Source organism: Mixophyes fleayi, chromosome 10, assembly GCF_038048845.1.
Source record: "Mixophyes fleayi isolate aMixFle1 chromosome 10, aMixFle1.hap1, whole genome shotgun sequence".
Lineage (NCBI taxonomy): Eukaryota > Metazoa > Chordata > Amphibia > Anura > Limnodynastidae > Mixophyes > Mixophyes fleayi.
This window is the reverse complement of record NC_134411.1, coordinates 40,662,324-40,684,833: the sequence shown is the minus strand read 5'-3', so window position 1 is coordinate 40,684,833 and position 22,510 is coordinate 40,662,324. Positions and strand designations below refer to the sequence as shown.

The window sequence follows — 22,510 nt, the reverse complement described above, 5'->3', positions numbered from 1 at the left end:
GTAAGCTGCTATTATGGAGGGAGGGGGGGTGTAAGCTGCTATTATGGAGGGAGGGAGGGGGGCATGTGAGCTGCTATTATGGAGGGAGGGGAAGGGGGCATGTGAGCTGCTATTATGGAGGGGGTCATGTAAGCTGCTATTATGGAGGGGGGATGTGAGCTGCTATTATGGAGGGAGGGGGGGATGTGAACTGCTATTATGGAGGGAGGGGGGGATGTGAACTGCTATTATGGAGGGAGGGGAGGTGTGCTGCTATTATGGAGGGGAGGAATGTGTGCTGCATCTTGCTATTATGGAGGGGGGGATACTGCTATGCTTTATGGGGGAAGGGGGGTATGCTGCCATAATGTGTGAGAAAAGGGAGGATGTATTAATATAATGTGTGATATGTGGGTAGGGAGGTTGGGTGTCTTAGTACATGGGTGGGAGGTAGGCTATTAATTTAATGGTGACGTTTAGGTGGGGGCTAATTATTTATTGAGTACTATTTTATTTGTGGGGGGCTGGTGGGTCAATTTATTGATGGGGCTTTTTAATTTAATGATGGGGTCTATTAATTTCAGGTGAGGTATTTATTTGTATTGCAGTCACAAGAATGCTCTGTATTAAATGGCGGTCATAGGAATGCTCTCTGTATTGTACGGTGGTCATAGGAATGCTCTCTGTATAGTATGGCGGTCATAGGAATGCTCTCTGTATAGTATGGCGGTCATAGGAATGCTCCCTGTATAGTATGGCGGTCATAGGAATGCTCTCTGTATAGTATGGCGGTCACAGGAATGCTCTCTGTATAGTATGGCGGTTATAGGAATGCTTTCTGTATTGTATGGAGGTCACAGGAATGCTCTCTGTATTGTATGGAGGTCACAGGAATGCTCTCTGTATTGTATGGAGGTCACAGGAATGCTCTATAAGGTATGGGGGACACTAGGAGGCTCTTAATATTGTATGCGTGTGTGTGTATATATGTGTATATATGTGTATATATATATATATATATATATATATATATATATATATATATTATTCATTTCGTGTGATGGTGATAAGGGGGCACAATGTGATAAAGATGGCTCCATGGCACGATGTGATAAAGGAGAAACTGTGATGGAGGGCACAGTGGGATGAAGGGGACGTGTGATACAGATGGTACCGTTACATTTATGTTTTAATTTGTTTCAGTGAGTTTTATTTCAATAACCAATTCATTTTTTATACAGCTAGCATGTGATAGCTGCATTTAAAGTACTTTGATTCTATGGTGACTTATTACATAAAGATCCTTACAAAGCCAGACCGTGAAGAATGGGGAGGGAGAGGGTTTCAGTGCAGTCTAGAACTTGTAAAGCGCTAGCCACGCCCCCGCAGTAGGTTGACCACGCCTACATGATGATTGACACTCCCACTTAGATGGGGGGCGCCGGTTCCCTATCTCGCCCAGGGCACTAAAATGGCTAGTTACGGCACTGGGTGCAGATAATTCCCGACACCGAGGATTCCTCCATTTAAAATCCGAATCTGTGAAAAAACGATTTAAATAATAATAATAAATATTACCTCCATACTGATGCTGTAGATCTGCGATCGCAGAAGGATGCTGACCGCAAGTTATTCTGACTAGTCAGGTGTCACATCACTTTCACGTCATTGCGCCCTCTATCACTTTTAATTTATAGCGGCAATGTCAGGACCCCGCAGTTTAAGTGTTTAAACACTTAACTCGCCATTGCCGCTTTCAATTAAAAGTGATGGAGGACGCAATGACGTGAAAGTCTACTGACAGTGAAAGTCTTTTGGCGTCCATGCCTAGACAGGTCAGAGCTGTTCTGGCGGCACGATAAACAATATTAGGCAGGTTGTTTTAATGTTGTGGCTGATCAGTTTATATCCACAGCCTAGATTCAAGTCAACCAGCAGGTTTGTAGGCTGAATCAGCTCATGTTAATGCAGCATATTAAGTCAAGGAGAACCAATGAGGCCCAAAAGCAGGCTTGGAAACCTGTGGTTTTCCTGGTGTCACAGAACTACATGTAGTAACCACTAGTGACTATAGCCTATCGCTGGAGTATTTTGTTTTACTAGGCATTAATAGCCAGAATTACATCATAACCAAAATCAAGTGCTGACAACTTCACCTACTGGTTCTACACTACTCCGGAGTCCTGGCTGTAAGCAGTTATAATTACTACAGTTGATGGCATCCCCAGGTTCCAGCTAGTGTAGCATTTTATTATATCATAACATATATTATAATGTACTGTTACAGTATAGCACATACTAATAAGCAGGAATATCTTGTGTGTCTTGGGTAGCTGGAACCCCAGAACTCAATCAACCACAGTTTTGAAAATATTACATCCTATTGCATTTGTCACTGAATTCTAGAGCAGAGAAGATAAACAAACCATCCCACTTGATTGGGGATGGATGGATGGCCCAGACAGATAAACATCTAACCATTGTATAACTTCAGGACAATAATACTGAAGAACATTTTGTACATTTTGTTTTAGTAACAACTTTATTTAGGATTTTTGACTTTGTTACGCTATTGGCCATATAGAGTGCGTTTTTTTTTATAGATGGATCCAATGCTATGATAAATACAAGCAGGAATGACCCCCTACCACCACCACAAGTGCTCTTTACCAATGCATTTTGATTGCAGGCAAGTTTGCAATGCAGCACCATTGGCATTCAACACTACGCCAGTGGGTAATTAGCATTAGATTTCTACACGTGGTCTATTTTACACCCGTGCATTTAAATAAATTGGACTAACCTTTCAATCCATCTCTGTAGTAGTGACAGCACCCCTGGGAGCCGCAGCGCACAGTTTGGGAACCGCCGATCTAAGGTATCAAGTGGAATATTCCTAATATCGGACATTGCTTACTTCATGAACTGGGACATTCCTACATGAAATTATTCAAAATATTGGACATATTTTTTAACTGTTGGTGCACATGCACTTTCTACACATATCAACCATTGTGTATTATTGTGTTATCTACAGCCTTTGTATATTTTATAAACTGGCATTGCTCACCTTTTCAAGAGAATATAATACCATTTGCTTTTATGTTTTTTTCTGGTATTTTTTGTCTGTAATAGAAAATTTGACAGCAAGAGAATACCTTTGACATGTTGTATTCAGGTTGCAACGTGGATTGTATTTTCATATATTCATTCATTTATTTTCATGCATGTTTTTTGGTTTTGTTTTATTAAACTGTCTCATATTTATTGGTGCAAAGGGATTATTTTTTCTACATTATTGTACTGGAAGGTTTGGGACTCCCCTTCTATATATTCCAACCCTACGCCAACATTAGCTTCTCTTCACTTTATAGGGAGCTCAGATCCCCATACCCCCCTCTTCTATCATCATGAGGACTGGACTTATAGAGACCACATATATTCCTTATCCTGTAATAGTGATGTAATCTTTGATCCAGGGACATCATGTCTCTTTGGTATACACACTCCACTATGGACCAAGAGATAATGGCTGACTATGGCAAATGGTAAGTTTATATGTCAGTAAAGCTAATTTATCCCCTGTGTCACTTGCCCACTGCAAACCATCTTTAATATTTTAACCTATGAGTGTGTGATAACCTCAACATCAAGAAGTTGTGTAGAAACTCACTAACATAATATGTATACATAGAAATAAAATGACATCAGAGACTATATCTATAATATAAATGTCTAGTGGCGTGTGTTAGTCTGTCTGTGTGGAAAAAATAAAACCAAGCTGCAGCGCCACCTGCTGGGCGGAGTTATACACTGACCTACTAAATTCTTAGTGTGTGTGGAAAAAAAAATTCAGAAAGGGCTGAAATTTGGTATACTAAGATGTTTTTAATTTGTTAATTTAATTTGTTAATTGTTAAAAGTGTTTATAAAGATTTAAAAAATATATATATATATTTCTTGAAGGAGAAATGACAGTTGGGAGTGGTTGGTGGTTGCTGGTGGTGACAGTGGGGAGTGGTTGGTGGTTGAGGCCTGGGCTATGGCCCAAATGCATGACAAGAACCTTTTTAACACCTTAAGTAGCTTGATTTGACTAGAATGCATGAGTATCATGCACGGGTTAACTTGTATATATATATATATTTATACACACACACACACACATATTAGATATATAGTCAGAACTCCCAATATGAAGACCACTGAGAGAATGTAAGTGGAACGGAGTATTTTATTTATTACACTGATCACACAGGTTTGGAAATGCAATATATGGTAAGGCAACTAATAAAAGTCAGCAGGGTATAGCAGTGCTGAAAAGCCAATGTCACAATCCAGAATTGAAATATAGGATCCCCAGGTCTGTCTATCTTGGTACTACACTACCCAGAGGCGCGGAGTCTAACGGGACAGGTTGTCTTCACCAGGAACCCCCGCAAGGAGGTATGGGCTTTGCAGCCACTGCCCCGCAGGTCGCGGCCCTCAAGGAGACTGCTAGACGAGACCCATATGGAGAACATAGGAGTAGAAGAAACTCTGCAGCGAGGAAATCACATAGAGGTTAACACACTTGAGCAGGAGATAGCTGTAGTTGAGTGGTACCAAACAGCAACTGAGAAATCACTGGAACAGTCAACTGAAAACGAGGAAGTGATGTCTGTGGATGAGTATCACTGAACAGCAACTGAGGAATCACTGGAACATGCGGATTAACTTGGTATTACTCTTCCCAGAGGCGCGGAGTCTAACGGGACAGGTTGTCTTCACCAGGAACCCCCGCAAGGAGGTATGGGCTTTGCAGCCACTGCCCCGCAGGTCGCGGTCCTCAAGGAGACTGTTAGACAAGACCCGTTTGAAGAACATAGGAGTAGAAGAATCTCTGCAGCGAGAAAATCACAGAGAGGTTAACACACTTGAGCAAGAGATAGCTGTAGTTGAGCGGTACTAAACAGCAACTGAGAATTAACTGGAACAGTGAACTGAACACGAGGAAGTGATGTCTGTGGATGAGTATCACTGAACAGCAACTGAGGAATCACTGGAACAACGAGGAAGTGATGTCTGGGGGTGAGTAACACTGAACAGCAACTGAGGAATAACGGGAACACAAACTGAACAGGAGGAAGTTATGTCTGTTGATGAGTAGCACTGAACAGCAACGGAGAAATCATTGGAACAGCAAACTGAACATGAGGAAGGGTTATCTGAGGATGACTAGCACTAATCAGCATCTGAGGAATCACTGGAACAGCTGACTAACTTTGTACTTCTCTTCCCAGAGGCGCGGAGTCTAACGGCACAGGTTGTCTTCACCAGGAACCCCCGCAAGGAGGTATGGGCTTTGCTGCCCTGCCCCGCAGGTCGCGGCCCTCTAAGAGAGTGTTAGATGAGACCCGTATGGAGAACATAGGAGTAGAAGAAACTCTGCAGCGAGGAAACCGCAGACAGGTGAACACACTTGAGCAAGATATAGATGTAGTTGAGTATTACTGAACAGCAACTGAGAAATCACTGGAACATTGAACTGAACACGAGGAAGTGATGTCTGTTGATGAGTATTACTGAACAGCAACTGAGGAATCAATTGAACAGCAAGTTGAACATGAGGAGATAATGGTTGTGGATGAGAGGCACTGAACACCAACCAGGAAGTCACTGGAACAGGTAGTTGAAGCAGCAGGAACAAATAGAACACTTGAGTTGTTATAGAGGGATAATTGTCTGGTTATAATTGCCACTCAAAGCTTCTTCCATGCTTCAGAGTTTGTTGTTGAACTACAATAGAAGAAAAATGTTATTTATATAATAGTAATTATAAACCTGATTATATTTAGGATCAAAAGCAGCAGTATCTTCATTGCCTTTATTTCTTATTAGTTAGATTTTAACCATAAACCACATTATCAAATTGAGAGGGGGAAGAGGTGGATACAATGTACATGTACACGGGGATTGTTTCACTAGTGCACTGCTGTTTAACTGATTGGCGCCTTTCAGTGGCTCACCACCACAGCACTATCCTAACAATGTATAATGTCCAGCGTGTAGCAGGTAATTAGTGGCTGCTTTTGCCTCAAGAGGGTCATAATTAAACCTAACAGTTTGCCAATGCATTAAATAAATTCAATAGGGGCAACAGTTTGCTATGATGCCCCTTGTGATGCTTTGTGCATTTCTAAGTTTGTAGTAATTTTAGAGTTGTCTTTCAATGAAATTGATTACTTCATGTACCTATCCTTTAGAGTTGTGCTATTCATTTTAGCATTATTCAGAGTTCAGAGATATAGATTTTTCCGTCACACTTGGTGCCACATTTAGGAACAAATCTAAAGGGTGCAAATGTACATACCATGCTGTAATGCAAGAGCAGCAAATGCAATTTTATTTTGTATGCGTGGAAAATACTTCCTGCTTCTGCATTCAGCACACAAACACTGTGCAGCTTTCTTTTTACAAAGCAATTTAGAATTTAGCTAGGATGAGCTCCCACCCCTACTCTAAGTCTGTCCGCACATTTTAAATTTGTCCCCTTCGCAGTGCAACATGGGTTTGACAACATTGCACCTTTAAGCTAGATTTACTCCTAACTGGATCATCCCCATAATTAAGTTTTACCGCAGTATGGGAGGTTTCACTTGTATGCAATTAATTGTGCCACCAGTGACCAGTATTTGGAGGAAGAGGTTATGAGATATTTAGCCACAGTATTGCACCTTGTAATCCATACTTACCAACTTTCTGTTGGTGAAATCCGGGAGCCTGCAGAGGAGGTGGGCGTAACGGGGGGGGCTCCAAAATGGTGTCATTTTGGACCCGTCCCCATGACATGATGATGCAAAACGCGTCATTTGACAGCGGGGGCGGGGCCAAACGCTGCGATTCACCGGGAATCGCGGCGTTTGGGACTTAATTCTGCCCACTTCACTAGGAAGTGGGCAGAATTATCCAGATGCGGGGGATTGCCACACTCGCCCGGGAGACTCCCGCAAAATGCGGGAGTCTCCTGGATATTTCGGGAGAGTTGGCAAGTATGTTGTAATAACAGTGCACTATAGAAAGTTCTGTGAAGCATAAATAAAGACATAGCACAGGAGTGTGGAAGAACTAAAGATAACTGGAAGGTGTTACACCAATGTATGCTTTGCTTTATATAAACAGTACTCATCACCATATATTAAAGCACAAGAAATAATAATGAAATAACATGAAATAATAATGTGAACAAAATAAGGAACCAGGAGAGATGAGCATCCCTTCACCTAAAAAGAAATGACTTCCAAACATCAGGTTCCAGTAGTGCTGTCACAGCTGATTAATATAAACAAGCTAAAAACCCAGCTGTGAGAAATATAAGGTAAACAAGCTCAAGTTATACACCTACAACTCACTGTAAATGTCATAAGTGGGCACAGGAAGCAGATCTGGGGATATGACGAGAAGGTCCTCGGACCACTGTCTATTAGAAATGTTAAACAACTCACCCTGTGGCATGGAGCCAGTGGAGGCTGCACTCTCAGGATCACCCATGCACCGGGAACAGGTGGCCGGGTTGAACCCCGGCCCTAGTGGGTAGAAATTATATTCCAAGTTCTTGTTGGCACCACTATGATGTACTGAGCGGTTTCTAAGCCATACAGAATGGGTTGGGTCTAACGCCATGATCTGTAATAAAACAAAAATCAATATCTCACCCACATGACTGCAGTATACACATTCATTGTGTTGCTTCATTACAGGAACTTACCTCATTGCAATGACGTCTGCTGACGACTGCTCTGTACTTCATTTGAGCAAATAGTTTTGTTCTTAGATTCACAAAGAGACGGAAGTGTTGTATCCATGTCTTTCCCAGTGCCCATGGGAATATTTCATAATGGTAATTGTCCTCTTCTTCTTCCATGTCATTTGCAAGGTACCTATGGAAAACACAAGAGTAGTTCAATGCTGGCATTTCTTGGCAGTTTTTTGCACTCACATTGGTTATGAACTATACCAGTGTGTCTCCTTACATACACAACCAGGTCAGTTCAGTATTTCCTTAACCACTTCATGTCCTGAGCTCTTAGCCCTTCATGACTAAGTCAGTTTCCAAGTTTTGGAAGAATCAGTTTCTTAGTGATAACCTATTTTATCAAGGCAAATGTTATATTTTCCCTGAGATAAGGCTTTCTATGGTATATTGGATTTTTTTTAAAAAAATAATTTAAGTCTGGTATACATGTCAAAGTTAGCAAAAAAAAAATCAGCTTCTTGTACCATTCAGTTACACCAAGCCCATTCTATTACAAAATATAATCAGGGAGACATCCCAAGTAGAGTGATACAAAATGTGTACTTTAACACTGAAGTAGTGATAGGGCTATGAGGGTTTTTTTCAGTGTTGAAAAAAACTTTTTTCAGTGTTCAGCATAAACTAAGAGGTATGTTAATAGCTCTGGCAGTGCTCACTGAAGAACAAATAGATTTCTGCAGTGGTGAAGAGCTCTGGTGCACCCACCTCGGTGAGTCAATGACTGACCAATAGCGAGTGTTTAATCATGCAGATATATATACTTATTTGACTGGGTTAGTATTTATCCCATGTATATGAAGATTTCCCTCTAAACATGACCAATTAGAAGTATTTGCGGATAGTGCTCTAGTCTAGAAACATTGAAATGAACCAGCCTCTTTAAGCTATATGGCAGTTTAAGTTACTGTTTGTTAGTTTCAGCATCAAAACACATATCATGTTCGGAAAGAATTCGTAATTTTGGTTGAGTAAAGCAGAACTCATGAATAGTAAATTGGGTATGGCAGAATGACTCCATGTGTATTATAAATAGACCAGGCTAATGTGTATAAGAATGACAGCTTTACCTGACTATACCGTAAAACAGTGTGCCAGTAGGACTTACACATGTTAACACAAAGATATCCCCCCTTAACTATATGCAAGCAGAAACTGCAATATTAGGGGCTTATTTAAATTTTAGAGTTATTAATTCATGTAACAAACAGTAATGGACATATGAGGAATCCTATCTCAGACAGCTATACTATCACAATGAAGGGGGTGGTCCACGGCCTTCGACACCGTGGACCACCCCCTCCTGCTGCAAACTCTACTCTCTCTTGGCCTCTCTGGCTCTGTCCATGCCTGGTTCACCTCATACCTTGCTAACCGCTCCTTCTCTGTATCCACGTCTGGTTATTCCTCCACCCCCTCCCCTCTCCCTGTTGGAGTCCCTCAGGGCTCTGTTCTTGGCCCTTTACTCTTTTCGCTCTATACCTCCTCCCTTGGAGCTCTCATCTCTTCGTTCGGTCTTCAGTACCACCTATATGCTGATGATATTCAACTCTACATCTCTTCTCCTGATCTTTCCCCCTCCACTCTCTCTTGTAACTGACTGCCTCTCAGCCATCTCATCCTGGATGTCTTCGCGCTTTCTTAAAATTAACATCTCCAAAACTGAACTCATTGTCTTTCCCCCACCCAGACTCCCTTCCCATTATGACCTTTCTATAATCGTTAACAACTCCACTATCTCCTCTGTCACCCAACTCCGCTGTCTAGGAGTCACTCTTGACTCCTCTCTCTCTTTTGCCCCCCACATTCAATCCCTTACCCAAGCCTGTCGCTTCCAACTCCGTAACATTGCCCGCATCCGTCCCTTCCTCTCTCAAGATGCCACCAAAACTGTCATCCATGCTCTCATCATTTCCCGCCTCGACTACTGCAACCTCCTCCTTACTGGCCTCCCCTGCTCCCACCTCGCCCCCCTCCGCTCTATACTTAATGCGGCTGCAAGACTCATCTTCCTCTCACGCCGCTCCTCCTCTGCCTCCCCTCTCTGTCTTGTCTTACACTGGCTCCCCTTCCCCTACAGAATCCTTTTCAAACTCCTCACCACCACTTACAAGGCTCTCTCCCAGTCTACTGCCCCTTATATCTCTAACCTCCTCTCCATTCACACTCCCGCCCGCTGCCTGCGCTCGGCCAACGATCGCCGCCTCTCCTCCACTCTGATCACCTCTTCCCACTATAGAATACAAGACTTCTCCCGAGCTGCCCCCCTTCACTGGAACGACCTCCCTCGCTCCATCCGTCTCTCACCCAATCTGTGCTCCTTCAAGCGGGCACTTAAAACTCACTTGTTCCTTAAGGCCTACCAACCATCCAATTAACCTCCCACCTCTTCTGTTTCTCCCCTGGCTCCTTTTCTCTCCCCTTTGCTTCACTCCTCTTGTGCCTGATTTTGTATACCCTCCCTTAGGATGTAAGCTCGTATGAGCAGGGCCCCTCTCCCCTCCTGTCTCCACACCTGTTCTTCTGCTCCGTCTTTACAGTATTTGCCTGTCTGGAGTTTCTGAAGTTCTGCTACTTTGTGTTTATTGTTCTGTATTGTTTTACCCTGTATAGTATACTGTTTGTGCCGTGTACGGCGCTGCGGAAACCTTGTGGCGCATAACAAATAAACGATAATAATAATAATAATAATAAATACTTTGGTGGCACATAGGAAGCACAGATGGACAATACTGCACCATAGCCTGTTGCAAATCTAAAGTAATAAATGCCCAGAGTATTCTTGTTCTGGTCAGTTTTAAATGTACTGGTTGAATAATATTATTTTACTATGAATACAAAAGTAAAAAAGCAATACTTACAGGGCAATAAAAAAATTCATTGGTGTATATTCGCTGATATATAAGCCTGCCCTCTTAAAGTATGCAAATACCATAGCGATGAGGTACTGTAGAAGACAAAAAGCAAAACAAATGGTTGTGAATCCTTGCTCCAATAGCACGAGATATACAGTTATACAACTATACAGCTCAATTAAAGTTTATTGGCAGTAAATATACAGACCATCAAAGGATACAAAAATAATTACAAACATTGGATCAAACACAAGTGCAGGATATTATAGACAGTATTGTGGTATGTACACAGTGGCTTCCATTCCCCTCAATGTGAGTGTAGCTGTGCTGACCATGTGGTAAACAGCATCTTGGACAGATATAACCATTGATATACATTGATCAGTATAGTAAGCGCAGTATCAGTAAAGAACAGTATGAATACCAGAACACTGCTAGAGCTACAAAACTTGCAGTTTACTGAATATCTAGTGGTGGGCGGTCAGAATTGCATTATCCATACCCACCTTGTCCGAGATCTTCATGCAGGCATCCGCACATAGGAAGTCCTGGATCACTTTATTTTCTGCAAATGAAGTTGTAAAAATTTTATATCAGTGACCACTTAAGACATCAAGGGAAGAAAAACATTCACCTACCACATTACATCTTGTTTTTTTGTTTTTTATATGAACACTTTTTACAGCTGTGAAAGGACTGGAATATTAAAGGACAATGACCCTATCCACAAAATTTTATAAAAATAAACACTTAAACGCAGGCAGGGATAACGGACATAAGAATTCACTTCCCTGCACTCTATGTATGTGTAACGTTCCTCAATGCTTCTAACAGGGAGAGGGGACATCCCCAGCAAAGGGCCGCTGAAGCAGAAGGGACATTCTCCTGCTCAGGCTGTTAGATCTTTGATGCCTGAACCGATCCATTTAAAAACAGCGTCTGTCAATGCCTAAGGTGATATTGTGTAATAAACTGATAGTTGTACACATTTTTACTTCACTCTTTATAAATTAAATTATTTGTTTTTGCAAATTAATGCACAAATATATCCACTATCGATGCTTACATTTCTCTGCCAGATTTTCCATGTTTCATAGCATTAGTTTGGATGCATTTTGCAAAAACAACCTTATTTTTTGACAAGTGTCTGCTGTGATTGATTTACAGTAAGAGAATGTTGTTTACAACAATAAAGGATAAGTCGTCTGAAACCCTTCAAGACAGAAACCATTTTTGGGGTTTTGTACTCAGAAAGCTTAGCTGGGAATAACCTTTTAGTCTATCCAGTAGATACCAAAGGTATTTGCTTTACTCACAGCCTTACAGTGGCAGAAACAGACTGCACAAGCAATGCTTTCATGTGAATACTATTTGGAAAAATCACAGAGCTAGAAAACGGGCAAAACATTTACTGGCCCCATATCACTGGACCCTCCGACTGTCACTGACATCTGGAGTTGTACAGGAATAAGACGCTAAAATCTCTACAATGGTACTTAAAAAAATAATTGTAACAATTTGGTCTTAATAATTGTTTGTGGTCTTAATAAATGTTAATAAATGTTAAGTCCTACCCAGCAGTTTGTAAAATGCAGTGTTCTCCTCTTGTCCTGGGCTAGGAGAGTGGTCCGCGCTGTAATGTTGGCTTTGGTCTTCCTGTAGTTTTATTTGCTTGGCAGGTTTCAGCTTCTCTTCTGTTGTCCTGTTGTTATAAATTTGTTTATTTTATATATGGAAATAATGAATACTTATTTTCAAATGAAAGATAAATGAAGTGATGTATTATCCATAAATGTATATAATTCATTTTTGATACAAAAATCTCCTGTCTGTTCACCTAGCACATAGGGGATACATACTAGTTTTGGGAACTACTGCTGTAAAATGAGGATGCAGCTGCTTTGCATGATGCAGGTCTTGTTGAATTTGCACATTGTGAAAAGAGTATTAAAATTTCTTCAAAATCCTGTTACTAACCCTTTAGATCCTCCTCCTTCTTTAATTTTGACTTTTCAATTTTTCTTCCAAAATACTTCTTGTTCTAGCCTTTTTTATGTTTTAAATGAATTATGAGAGTGAGAGGGCACCAGACTGTCTGTATTTCATGTGTCATTTTTGTGTGTTTAAATATTTATTTTATTTTACATGGGTATTGGGCACATATAATGCGCATACTAGCGTCAAATGCACCAGGATGCTTATAAAGTCATCCCAGTGACAGTATAACAGCAACTCCCCATTACTGGCACCTCCTGAGCGCCCATAAATATCCTATAGTTTTGCAGGTAGAAAAAAACTCTGCAGCCACCCACAAGTCAGGTCATCCCCCATAAATGTGTATCTTTCTTCTTTCCACTCTTATTTAAATATTTTATCCCACTAAATAAAAACTCATTTATGCATGTGGATGTCTAAAAATATAAAACTACCTATAACAAACTTAACTACACATCTATACACTCAGTAATTCACTGTAAAAAAAATTCCCCAAGCTAGTGATATTGTGTATTGTATAATATTTGACACAAATATACCCACAGCTCCCATCACAATGCATTTAGCCCCTTACAGGCGTGACCCCTTTCACTATTCCTCCCATAACCTACTACATGTAGTGACTGGCTCATTGCACTTACCTCTTGTCCATTTTCCACGACTCAGTCACACCCAGCAAAGGACGAAGTGAAAGGAAAATTAAAAAAGAAGGTGTAGGTTAAAACAGAAGGGAAATTATGGAAAAATCAGCTAGAAACAATGTACTATACAACACTAAAGACTAAACTACTTAGCTTAACTTAATATAGCTTAACTTAACTTAGCTTAACTTAACTTAACTTAACTTAACTTAGCTTAACTTAACTTAACTTAGCTTAACTAAATATATCTTATAAATAAATATTATACTACAGATAACTTATCAGATCTCAATATAATATGCTATATAATAAAATATAAATATATATATATATGTATGTATCAATAAAGTATTCAAAATTCTGTTTTCAGCTCGAGAGTAATTGGTTCAGTATCGCAGGGCTCAAGAGTCACAGCGATATGAGGACCATCAGGCACCAGGGCTCACGGCCAGTTTGAATGTATACAACTGACATCACCATGACAACCTGCTCTGCTGTGATGAGGACCGAGGTTTTAAAGCTGTTGTCATGGCTTCAACTAGACTTAAAGGGCCACTAGAGCTAAAATGCTGCATTACATAAAGGAACTAATTTATCAAATATAATTTGGGAAGCTGTCACAAGTTTGACATGAGGAAGTGAATACAGTCAAGACTTAGTCATATGCACATCAGTCTTTCTGTTTTTAGGACTATTAAAAGTTACGGCAGTTAATCTACTGTTATCTAGCCAACTATAATCAATAGTTAATCTACTTTAGGTCCCTACTAATTGGCACTTGACCTACAGCGTTCATGGATGGCAGTAGCAGTGGAGGAACTAATGCCAATACAAAAGGAATGGCTGCTACGGGCAGGGCCAGTGTAAGGGCAACAAGGACCTGAAGGACCTATAGAGAGAAGCCCAGTTGACTCCCACCGGAGAGGGTGTGGCCATGGAGTACATACCTAGTGCCACCCTCCATCCACCTACATCTCTCTCCCATCTTCCCTAACATGAAGCACATCAATAACTTGTTCACACAGCATTTAAGGAAAATAAAGATTTTGAAATATCTCCCAACTGCCCCTCATGTGAGGACAATACATTATTTACAGATAAATAGTAAAAAAAGCAAAAAATAATATGGAGGTCACTTTTCACCTTAACAGCTTGGGCAATGCCTTCCAAACTTACAGTAATGCACTTACAAAATTAGTGTTACCAGATACCAATGAAACTTTCACACAAAATCCTTTTTGAGTCAAACTATATTATAAAAATAAGTACAAAACAAGGTATTTCAAATATCATAAATAAAAAAGTTTATGATCTCCTACCTAGAAAGGGGTAATCCAGAAAAATTTGAAAATCAAAAATGGCAATTAAATAATAGTAGCTATTTAATTTCACGAGGAAGGGAAGATAATGGGTAATTATTTAAATGTAGTTTAAAAGATCTTAAGCTTAGTGCTCCAAATTAAAATACAATCTCTTGTGCATAACAGTATAAGTCATACTTACCAACTTTGAATAGTTGGTTTCCGGGAGCCTGTTATGGGTGGTGGGCGTGATGGGGGCGGGGCTCCAAAATTATTGGCATTTTGGACCCACCACCCATGAGGTCATGATGCAAAACGCGGCATTTGACAGAGGGGGGCGGGGCCAAATGCTGCGATTCCCTGGGAATCGCAGCATTTGGGAACTAATTCTGCCCACTTCACTAGAAAGTGGGCAGAATTTGGGAGATTGCCCCACTTACCCAGGAGTCCGAGAGACTCTCGCAAAATGTGGGAGTCTCCCGGACATTCAGGGAGAGTTGGCAAGTGTGGTATAAGTCCTGAGCATTGTCAATGATAGATCCTGTACCTGTACATCTTGATGCTCAAACTCTTCCATTGGCTCACTCTCTTCCTCTACTAGATTTATACAGCATACACCCTTATCCTCACTAATCCCATCATTAATGCAACAGCTGTGTACTTCTTGTGATGGCAAAACTCTCAAAACAGTCAAAAGCTCAATCACTACAACCAAAATTGTTACATTTGGTAGCTTCCAATAATTCTTCCTCACTATATATGACCACATATTATATAAGAGCCACTGATTTTTATCATTAGACTGACACTTGACAGAATTAACATGTGTTAAGAAATCTATATTTATGCAACCTCCTCCAAAAAATAAATACATATATTTGGTGTGTCTGGGACACAGGAAGACTCTGTATCTTGGATAAAGTCACAAAGAAACACTGTCATGTGAACCATATTTTTGGGCAACTCTTTGTCCCCATTTTGTTATCAGAACTTTAAGCAATTGTACTACTCATTAATTAATGATTGAAAATAGAGATGAGTGATGGCAATATGTAGAGTAATGCCTCCTAATTTGTTTGGTGATATGACCCACCTATGGATATATATGCCACATTTTTCATTCAATGCTAATATTAAGCAATTAAAAAAAACAAAGCTATACATAAAAATAAGTGTTTAAAAAAGTTGATATATTTGTTGTATGAAAAGGAACGGATCCCTAATACACACGGGCCATTCACACATGCATCTTATATTCTCACATATCCCTTGTTGGGCATGTTCTCACATAGTCACACTCAGCCTCTGCAGGCGTAGCCCCCATCTCACTCAGCAACAGACAGCCTCCAACGACCGGACTGCCCCCAACCAGGGAGGCCACCAGCGGTCCATTTGACCACCCCTCACCACTTATTACCATGAAACACTGCCTCCTCCTAACGATATTAACCCTTGTTTTGATGGGGAAAAAAGCATGGGGGCTCCCCTGATTTTATGATAACCAGCACTAAGCAATTCAGCCAGGGCTGGTGGAATATAGCAGGGGAAGCCTCAACATGGGGTTCCCCTGTCATAATGACAAACCAGTCCCAGGCTGCTCAGCACTGGTCTGTGTCAGGCGCCGTCCCGCACGGCTGCCTGTCCTTCCGCCCAGCGCGTCTGGTTGCTTAGCAACCAGACGCATCACTTCCGGATCCTCGGCTGCCCGACCTCTGCAGGACAGCGCGCCCCGTTGCTAGGCAACGCGACGCTATAGTAGATTCCTGGCACGGAATATGACAGCGCTGCAGCGCTGATGTTGATTGGAGCACTCCAGTATTTAAATTTCCTCTGGCCCTCCTACCAGTGCCAGAGTATCAGGTCTTCCTGTCTCCAGCGTGTTAGTGTGTTTTCCAGTATCCTGCATTGTTCCTGACTATCCTTGTGCTGCTTGTGACCTTTTGACCCGGACCGTTTTGACCACCTCTATTTGGATTCTCCTTTGTACTGCGCTACATGAACGTTATCGACCCGGCTTGTCTCACCATTCTTCTGGATATCCTTGTGTACCTCGTACTACCAGAACGTTACCAACCCGGCCTGTCTGACACCTCTTGTATCTCGCTGTTGACTTGTGGGAGGACCACGACCTGCGTGTCCCTGCAGCGGTTCCTGGTGAATACCAGGGGCACGTTAGATTCCGCACCTTCCTCTGAGTTGCACCAACAATAGCAGGTACGCATATAGTTGTGGCAGTCTGGATGTCCTAGGGAGTTGGGGTCCACAAAAAAATCCCCCTTAGGGATACTCAGCCCCATGCTGGAAACACTAGGGGCTAGATTTACTAAACTGCGGGTTTGAAAAAGTAGGGATGTTGCCTATAGCAACCAATCAGATTCTAGCTTTCATTTATTTAGTACCTTCTACAAAATAACAGCTAGAATCTGATTGGTTGCTATAGGCAACATCCCCACTTTTTCAAACCCGCAGCTTAGTAAATCTAGCCTTAGGGCTCTTCCCACATCCATGGGCGGTGGGTGTGGGGTAATGAAAATGTAAAAGATAAGTAAAAAATTAATTAAACACTTTTCTAGTTTGTGGAACTACAGGTCCAGGCCAGCCCAGGCTGCCAATAACAGTCTGGGCATGCAGGTCCTTTTAGAACTACAAGCACAAGCATACACACTGCAGCCAGGGCATGCTTGCACTGAAACCAGAAGTGCCAGCATGGCCTGACACCCAGGGCCCATTGAACCATAGAGTACCACAAACGCAAATTGAAATAAAGCACGGAACCTCCTTTATACCACATAATTTTATTAAAAATAATAAAATCCCATATATACTTACCAACAGATGTTAATCCTTAAGGTTCGAGTCCATCACAAAAACCAAAACATTCCACGGTCTTGTAGCTGAGTAAAAATAAATACCATCCTAAGTCCTGTAGTTGTCTATAAAAATCAAGCCCCTCAAAAAATATTCCACAGGTTTGACTTTCGAAAGGCCCTATCAATAGGGTAGCCTTACTACCTTTCCCTGAACTTTGGCTTATGTTGGATCTTTGTATCACCGGCTTCACTAACAGGCATACAGCTGACAATTTGTTACGCAAACTAAGAGATGTGATTGATACATGGTTTATTCCACTTGGACTCTCCCCAGGATATGTCATTTCTGATAACGCCAAGAATATAGTGCAAGCATTACAGCTGGGTGAATTCCATCACATTCCCTGTTTTGCTCACACCATCAACTTGGTGGTGCAGAGCTTCCTAAGAAATAACCGTGAGGTGCAGGAGATGCTTTCGGTGGCCCGTAAAATTTCAGGCATTCTGCCACAGCATGTAGGAGATTACAGCAGCTCCAAGAGCAGTTTGACTTGCCGTGCCACCAACTTAAGCAAGAGGTGGTAACTAGGTGGAATTCCACCCTGTACATGCTTCAGAGGATGGAGGAACAGCGCAAAGCCATCCAAGCATATTGCACAAGCCATGACATTGGGAAAGGAGGGGGGATATATTTCACTCTTGCACAGTAGGGAATCCTTTCAGTGCTGTGCAAGGTGCTGAAACCATTTGAAGTTGTGATGTGTGAAGCAAGTCGTCCGCTGAACTGGGCATTGGCTTGACGACGTGTCCTTCAGTTTCTCAAGCAGCTGCTGCTCGTAAAAAATTTAATTTTCCAAAAAGAAGCAGGGAAGACACAGGGGGCAGATCAGAACAATTTAACATCTGGGCTGGTTTGAAGGATTCTTCAAAAAAATGTGTGACCTTGGGAACTTAAAGTGGCCCTGGAAAAAAAATGTAAAGTGGCCTCATGTAGGCGGGACCAAGTCAATTGTGGGTGGGGTAAACATAAAAGTAGGCGGGGTTAACCCTTGCCACATCGGTGGTAGGTGAAGCAAATGCAACATGTAGTGGGCACTTCAGTGGATTCAGTTTAATCCAGCATCAGGAGGTTCCCAGGGTTAGCATTAACATGATGATAGTTGAGTCTGTGAAGTCCTTCCTATTGCATGAAGCCTGACCACTATCATATGGATCATTCCAACTGGGGCCTCATCCCTCTAAATCTCCCACTGATTCTAAACTCTACCTAGTGGTATAACAAAAAACAAAAGGAAAAATCACATTGCCTCTGCCTACCTATATGGTTAACTGTGATTACTTGTAAACACTAGCATCAGTAATTCACCAAATGCTTTTTGTTTTTGACTTAAACAAATATACGCCATGCAAAATGTATTGCAAGACATATCAGGTATTATATTGTTTTGAATGATAATTTGCCCATTATTAGTGATATAAGTACAATACATAACGCATGCTAGTGAGCACCATACAAGACAGGCAGCATGCTAGTGAGCGCCATACAAGACAGGCAGCATGCTAGTGAGCGCCATACAATACAGGCAGCATGCTAGTGAGCGCCATACAATACAGGCAGCATGCTAGTGAGCGCCATACAAGACAGGCAGCATGCTAGTGAGCGCCATACAAGACAGGCAGCATGCTAGTGAGCGCCATACAAGACAGGCAGCATGCTAGTGAGCGCCATACAAGACAGGCAGCATGCTAGTGAGCGCCATACAATACAGGCAGCATGCTAGTGAGCGCCATGCAATACAGGCAGCATGCTAGTGAGCGCCATGCAATACAGGCAGCATACAAGTGACCGTCATACAATACAGCAGCATGCTAGTGAGCACCATACAATATCATCCTCATGGTCATTAATTAACCCCTTCTCAAAATCATTAACTATTTCAGCAACCCCATTCAACATCAGTAACTCAATTATAATAAACTCCCTCATCCACATTATTAATTAACCCCTACATCAATTAATTTAATTCATATTAATTAACCCCATCATTACCTCCCTCACCATAATTACCTCCATTAGGGGTCCATTAACGCCTTCACCCTTATAATCAAACCAAATCACCACCCTTGTTCACAACAATAGTTATTTTCCTCAATTTTCCTCATTCCTCTCCCCCCCTTCCTGCTGTTGATGTACTCCTCACTTCACTTCACAACCACTTACCTGTTGAGGATCTGATTCATCTTCTGTGATGCTGTTGACACACAACAGTCTAGTGGAAGATGACCCTGCCACGGCATGTGAGGAGGGGCCACCAGGAAGGAGTTAGAGGCCACCAGGAAAAATTTAGGGGATGTTGAGTTAGGGGCCGTGCGCTGTAGCAATAGGCTGCACGGCCCCAACAAGGAGAGGAGCGGCCAGCCTTTTTTTCGTTCTTTTTTTTTTTCAATAACTTTAATAACCATGCGGCGGTGAACCGCAAACAAATTAAAAAAAAAGCCAAAGGTGAATTAAAAGAGACTTTAGGGGGCCTCCGGGCGGCCTCTGGAGTCCAACGGCCTACCGGGAAAAGTCCCGGTAAGTCTTATGCCCAATCCGCCCCTGGACCTTGCCCATAACTCCATCCAATATGAGTATTAACATGCAAAGGATGGTGGAGGATTATTTTCAAGAGGTAATTGGATGGATATTGAAATGTCAGACAGTCCCTTTCCTTACTGGGAAGAAAAGCAGGCCATTTGGAAACCCATGTACAAACTTGCTTTGCAATACCTAAGCTGCCCACCCTCCAGTGTGTACTCTGAACGAGTGTTCAGCACAGCAGGGAACTTAGTCAGTGATCGCCGTAGAAGGTACTTCTCAAAAATGTGGAGAAAATTATGTTTATAAAAATGAACTACATCTTCCACGAGGAAGGCCTTCACCATCCAAGACATCCAAGCACTGACTGTTCTCTAATGGCGGATTTAAGCGGGGATGAATTGATAGTCTGTGATGATGACGTACACACTGATGAGGATGATGACAACATCTTTTTAAAACGTTCTATGTAAGTGTAGGGTACAATCTACCCCCAAAGAGGAAAGGGACTTGGGGTGTCTCCATATCACGTACCGTCTTGAAAGGCTGCTGTTTTGGAAATTTCTCATTAAGCAAGGCCCAGCATGCTCTGCCAGTAGATAACCAGCTGGCCATGCTGGGACTTGTAGTTTCACAACACCTATAGAGCCACAGATTGGCTAGGCATGGGCTACCTACCGGTGCTCCAGTTTTGCAAACTGGTTGGTTAATTGGCTGCTGACAGAATTAACCCTAGGCTGTCTGTGTGTATCTCAGGAAATTTAGATTGTAAGCTCCAATGGGGCAGAAACTGATGTAAATGACAATTATTCTCTGTACAGCGCTACAGAATATATTGGTGCTATATAAATATATAATGATAATAAAATGTGGCGAATGAAGGGGCTCCGTGACGGTTTTATTCAATTAAACTTAAGTTGTAATTTATCTGCTATAGTGGAACTACATGTTCCAGCATGCACTGGCAGCCATTAACTGGAAAGGCATGCTGGGACATGTAGTTACACAATAGCAAAAGCCAAAGTTGGCCGCACTGCTCACATCTGAATGTAAAACTTTTACTTTTGTGTGTAACTTTCCAGCTCGGTGCGTCCATGGGGTCAAACATCAGATAAGTGGACATTTGGGCTGGTAGAGGTTCTGTACTTCCCATCATTCTGGTAGAATCAGCTCATACAACACGTCTGTAATTTATTAGTAATTTACACCAACAAACCACAAGGCGAAAGGATGTGATCGGTTTACTTTGTATATTCACTTCTGGTCAGATCATAAGGAGAATTAAACCAAAGAAAATGCAATAAACCTGTAGCTGATACATTTTATTCCAGCTCAGCTATTAAATCTCATTCAGCCGGTATCCAGGCTTTATCAGTGGCAGAGATGTTGGAGGTGAGTTTTTAGGAAGGTCACAGCTTTACCTCCCTGGACCACAAAACCTCCTGTTTGATGTCTGAGACTCTCAGCAAACCTCAGTCACTGCTAGAACTGAGGACTGCGCAGGTCTCACAAAAGTCTGTGAATGCGGTTTGTGCAGGATTAGAACTCAGAACCTCAGTGTTACCAGGCAGATACTTTACCAATGAGCCACAGGGAAGAGTCAACATCCTGCCCCTCTGTGTACAACACTAATCTCAGTAGTGACCCAGATATACAGTATATATCTATATATGTATTATATACTATATGGATCGGTATGTGGAATCCAGACACATAACTTGACCATGGTCATCGCAGGGATCCCAGACAGGAACAGCCTCCAGGAATAACATTTCTCTATGTCCCCATATTACTGACATTATTCAGAAATACATCAAATCTTAAATATATGAAATTATAGAGGGAAAATCCTACAAACCACAGCTCCAATTTACCCCAAACCACACCCATTTTCTGGCAAAGCCCCACCCACTTTTCTTTTCGGCATATAGAGAAGGTGATTAGTGTTTCCAGATATAGACAGATAGTGACGTTTTCAGAGTAAGGTTTCACTTTGGGGTTTTTGCAATGACAGTTTGTTAAACCAGAAGATTTTCTAAAGCTGTCTGCTCCAACTCGGGGTACACATGTGGGTGAACCCAACTCCAGGTAAAATATAATCTCTGGATATCTCTTTACAAAGTGCACCAAGACTCCTGTGAGTGTGAACCTGGACCTGTCGTTGTCCATCAAAGTACTAAGTGCAGACGTAAAACAGGTCCCATTAAAAGTCTGGGACTAGACCTTATTTCTGCTGCCCTCTAGTGGAGGATAATAAGCTCCCGATACCCCATTATCTCATCTCAGTCTCACTCCATAAACTGAAATCTGTTTTCTTCGCCTCACACTGAGCTGCGACCTCTCAGGTCTCCTCTAGGAACCGTCGCCCATCCCACGCTCCCCCCTACAAAGTCCTGGTGACCCAGCAGAAATCTAGGCGGACTAGTGCAAGCTGCGGATACATTTGTGCTGCAGAGCTAGCACTCTGTGATTCAAATGTGACTACCAGCAACTCTTGTTACGTTGTATCTAACTCCAAAGAGAGAAAGAGGATGATTTAAGTGACACCAGACGCAAGGG

The 22,510-nt window shown here is 41.9% G+C and overlaps 1 protein-coding gene across 1 annotated transcript; it reads right to left on the bottom strand.

Moving 5' to 3' along the window:
• Nucleotides 1-5,694: 5,694 nt before the first annotated feature.
• On the bottom strand, nucleotides 5,695-13,404 carry LOC142103454 (speedy protein 1-B-like). Its single transcript, XM_075187505.1, has 7 exons — nucleotides 13,263-13,404; nucleotides 12,201-12,328; nucleotides 11,133-11,191; nucleotides 10,633-10,718; nucleotides 7,727-7,898; nucleotides 7,464-7,644; nucleotides 5,695-5,757 (listed from the first exon to the last, which is right to left on the bottom strand). Exons 1-7 carry the CDS (start codon nucleotides 13,271-13,273, stop codon nucleotides 5,708-5,710), a joined length of 687 nt encoding a protein of 228 aa, XP_075043606.1. The 5' UTR covers nucleotides 13,274-13,404; the 3' UTR covers nucleotides 5,695-5,707.
• Nucleotides 13,405-22,510: the final 9,106 nt, after the last annotated feature.

Bases quoted from the DNA above. Each gene is read 5' to 3' on its own strand.
- LOC142103454 (XM_075187505.1), bottom strand. The intron at 10,719-11,132 runs GTGGGTATGGAT...TGTCTTCTACAG, and splicing joins GCATGAAGATCTCGGACAAG to TACCTCATCGCTATGGTATT. The intron at 7,899-10,632 runs GTAAGTATTGCT...TGTTTTCCATAG, and splicing joins ATGAATTTTTTTATTGCCCT to GTACCTTGCAAATGACATGG.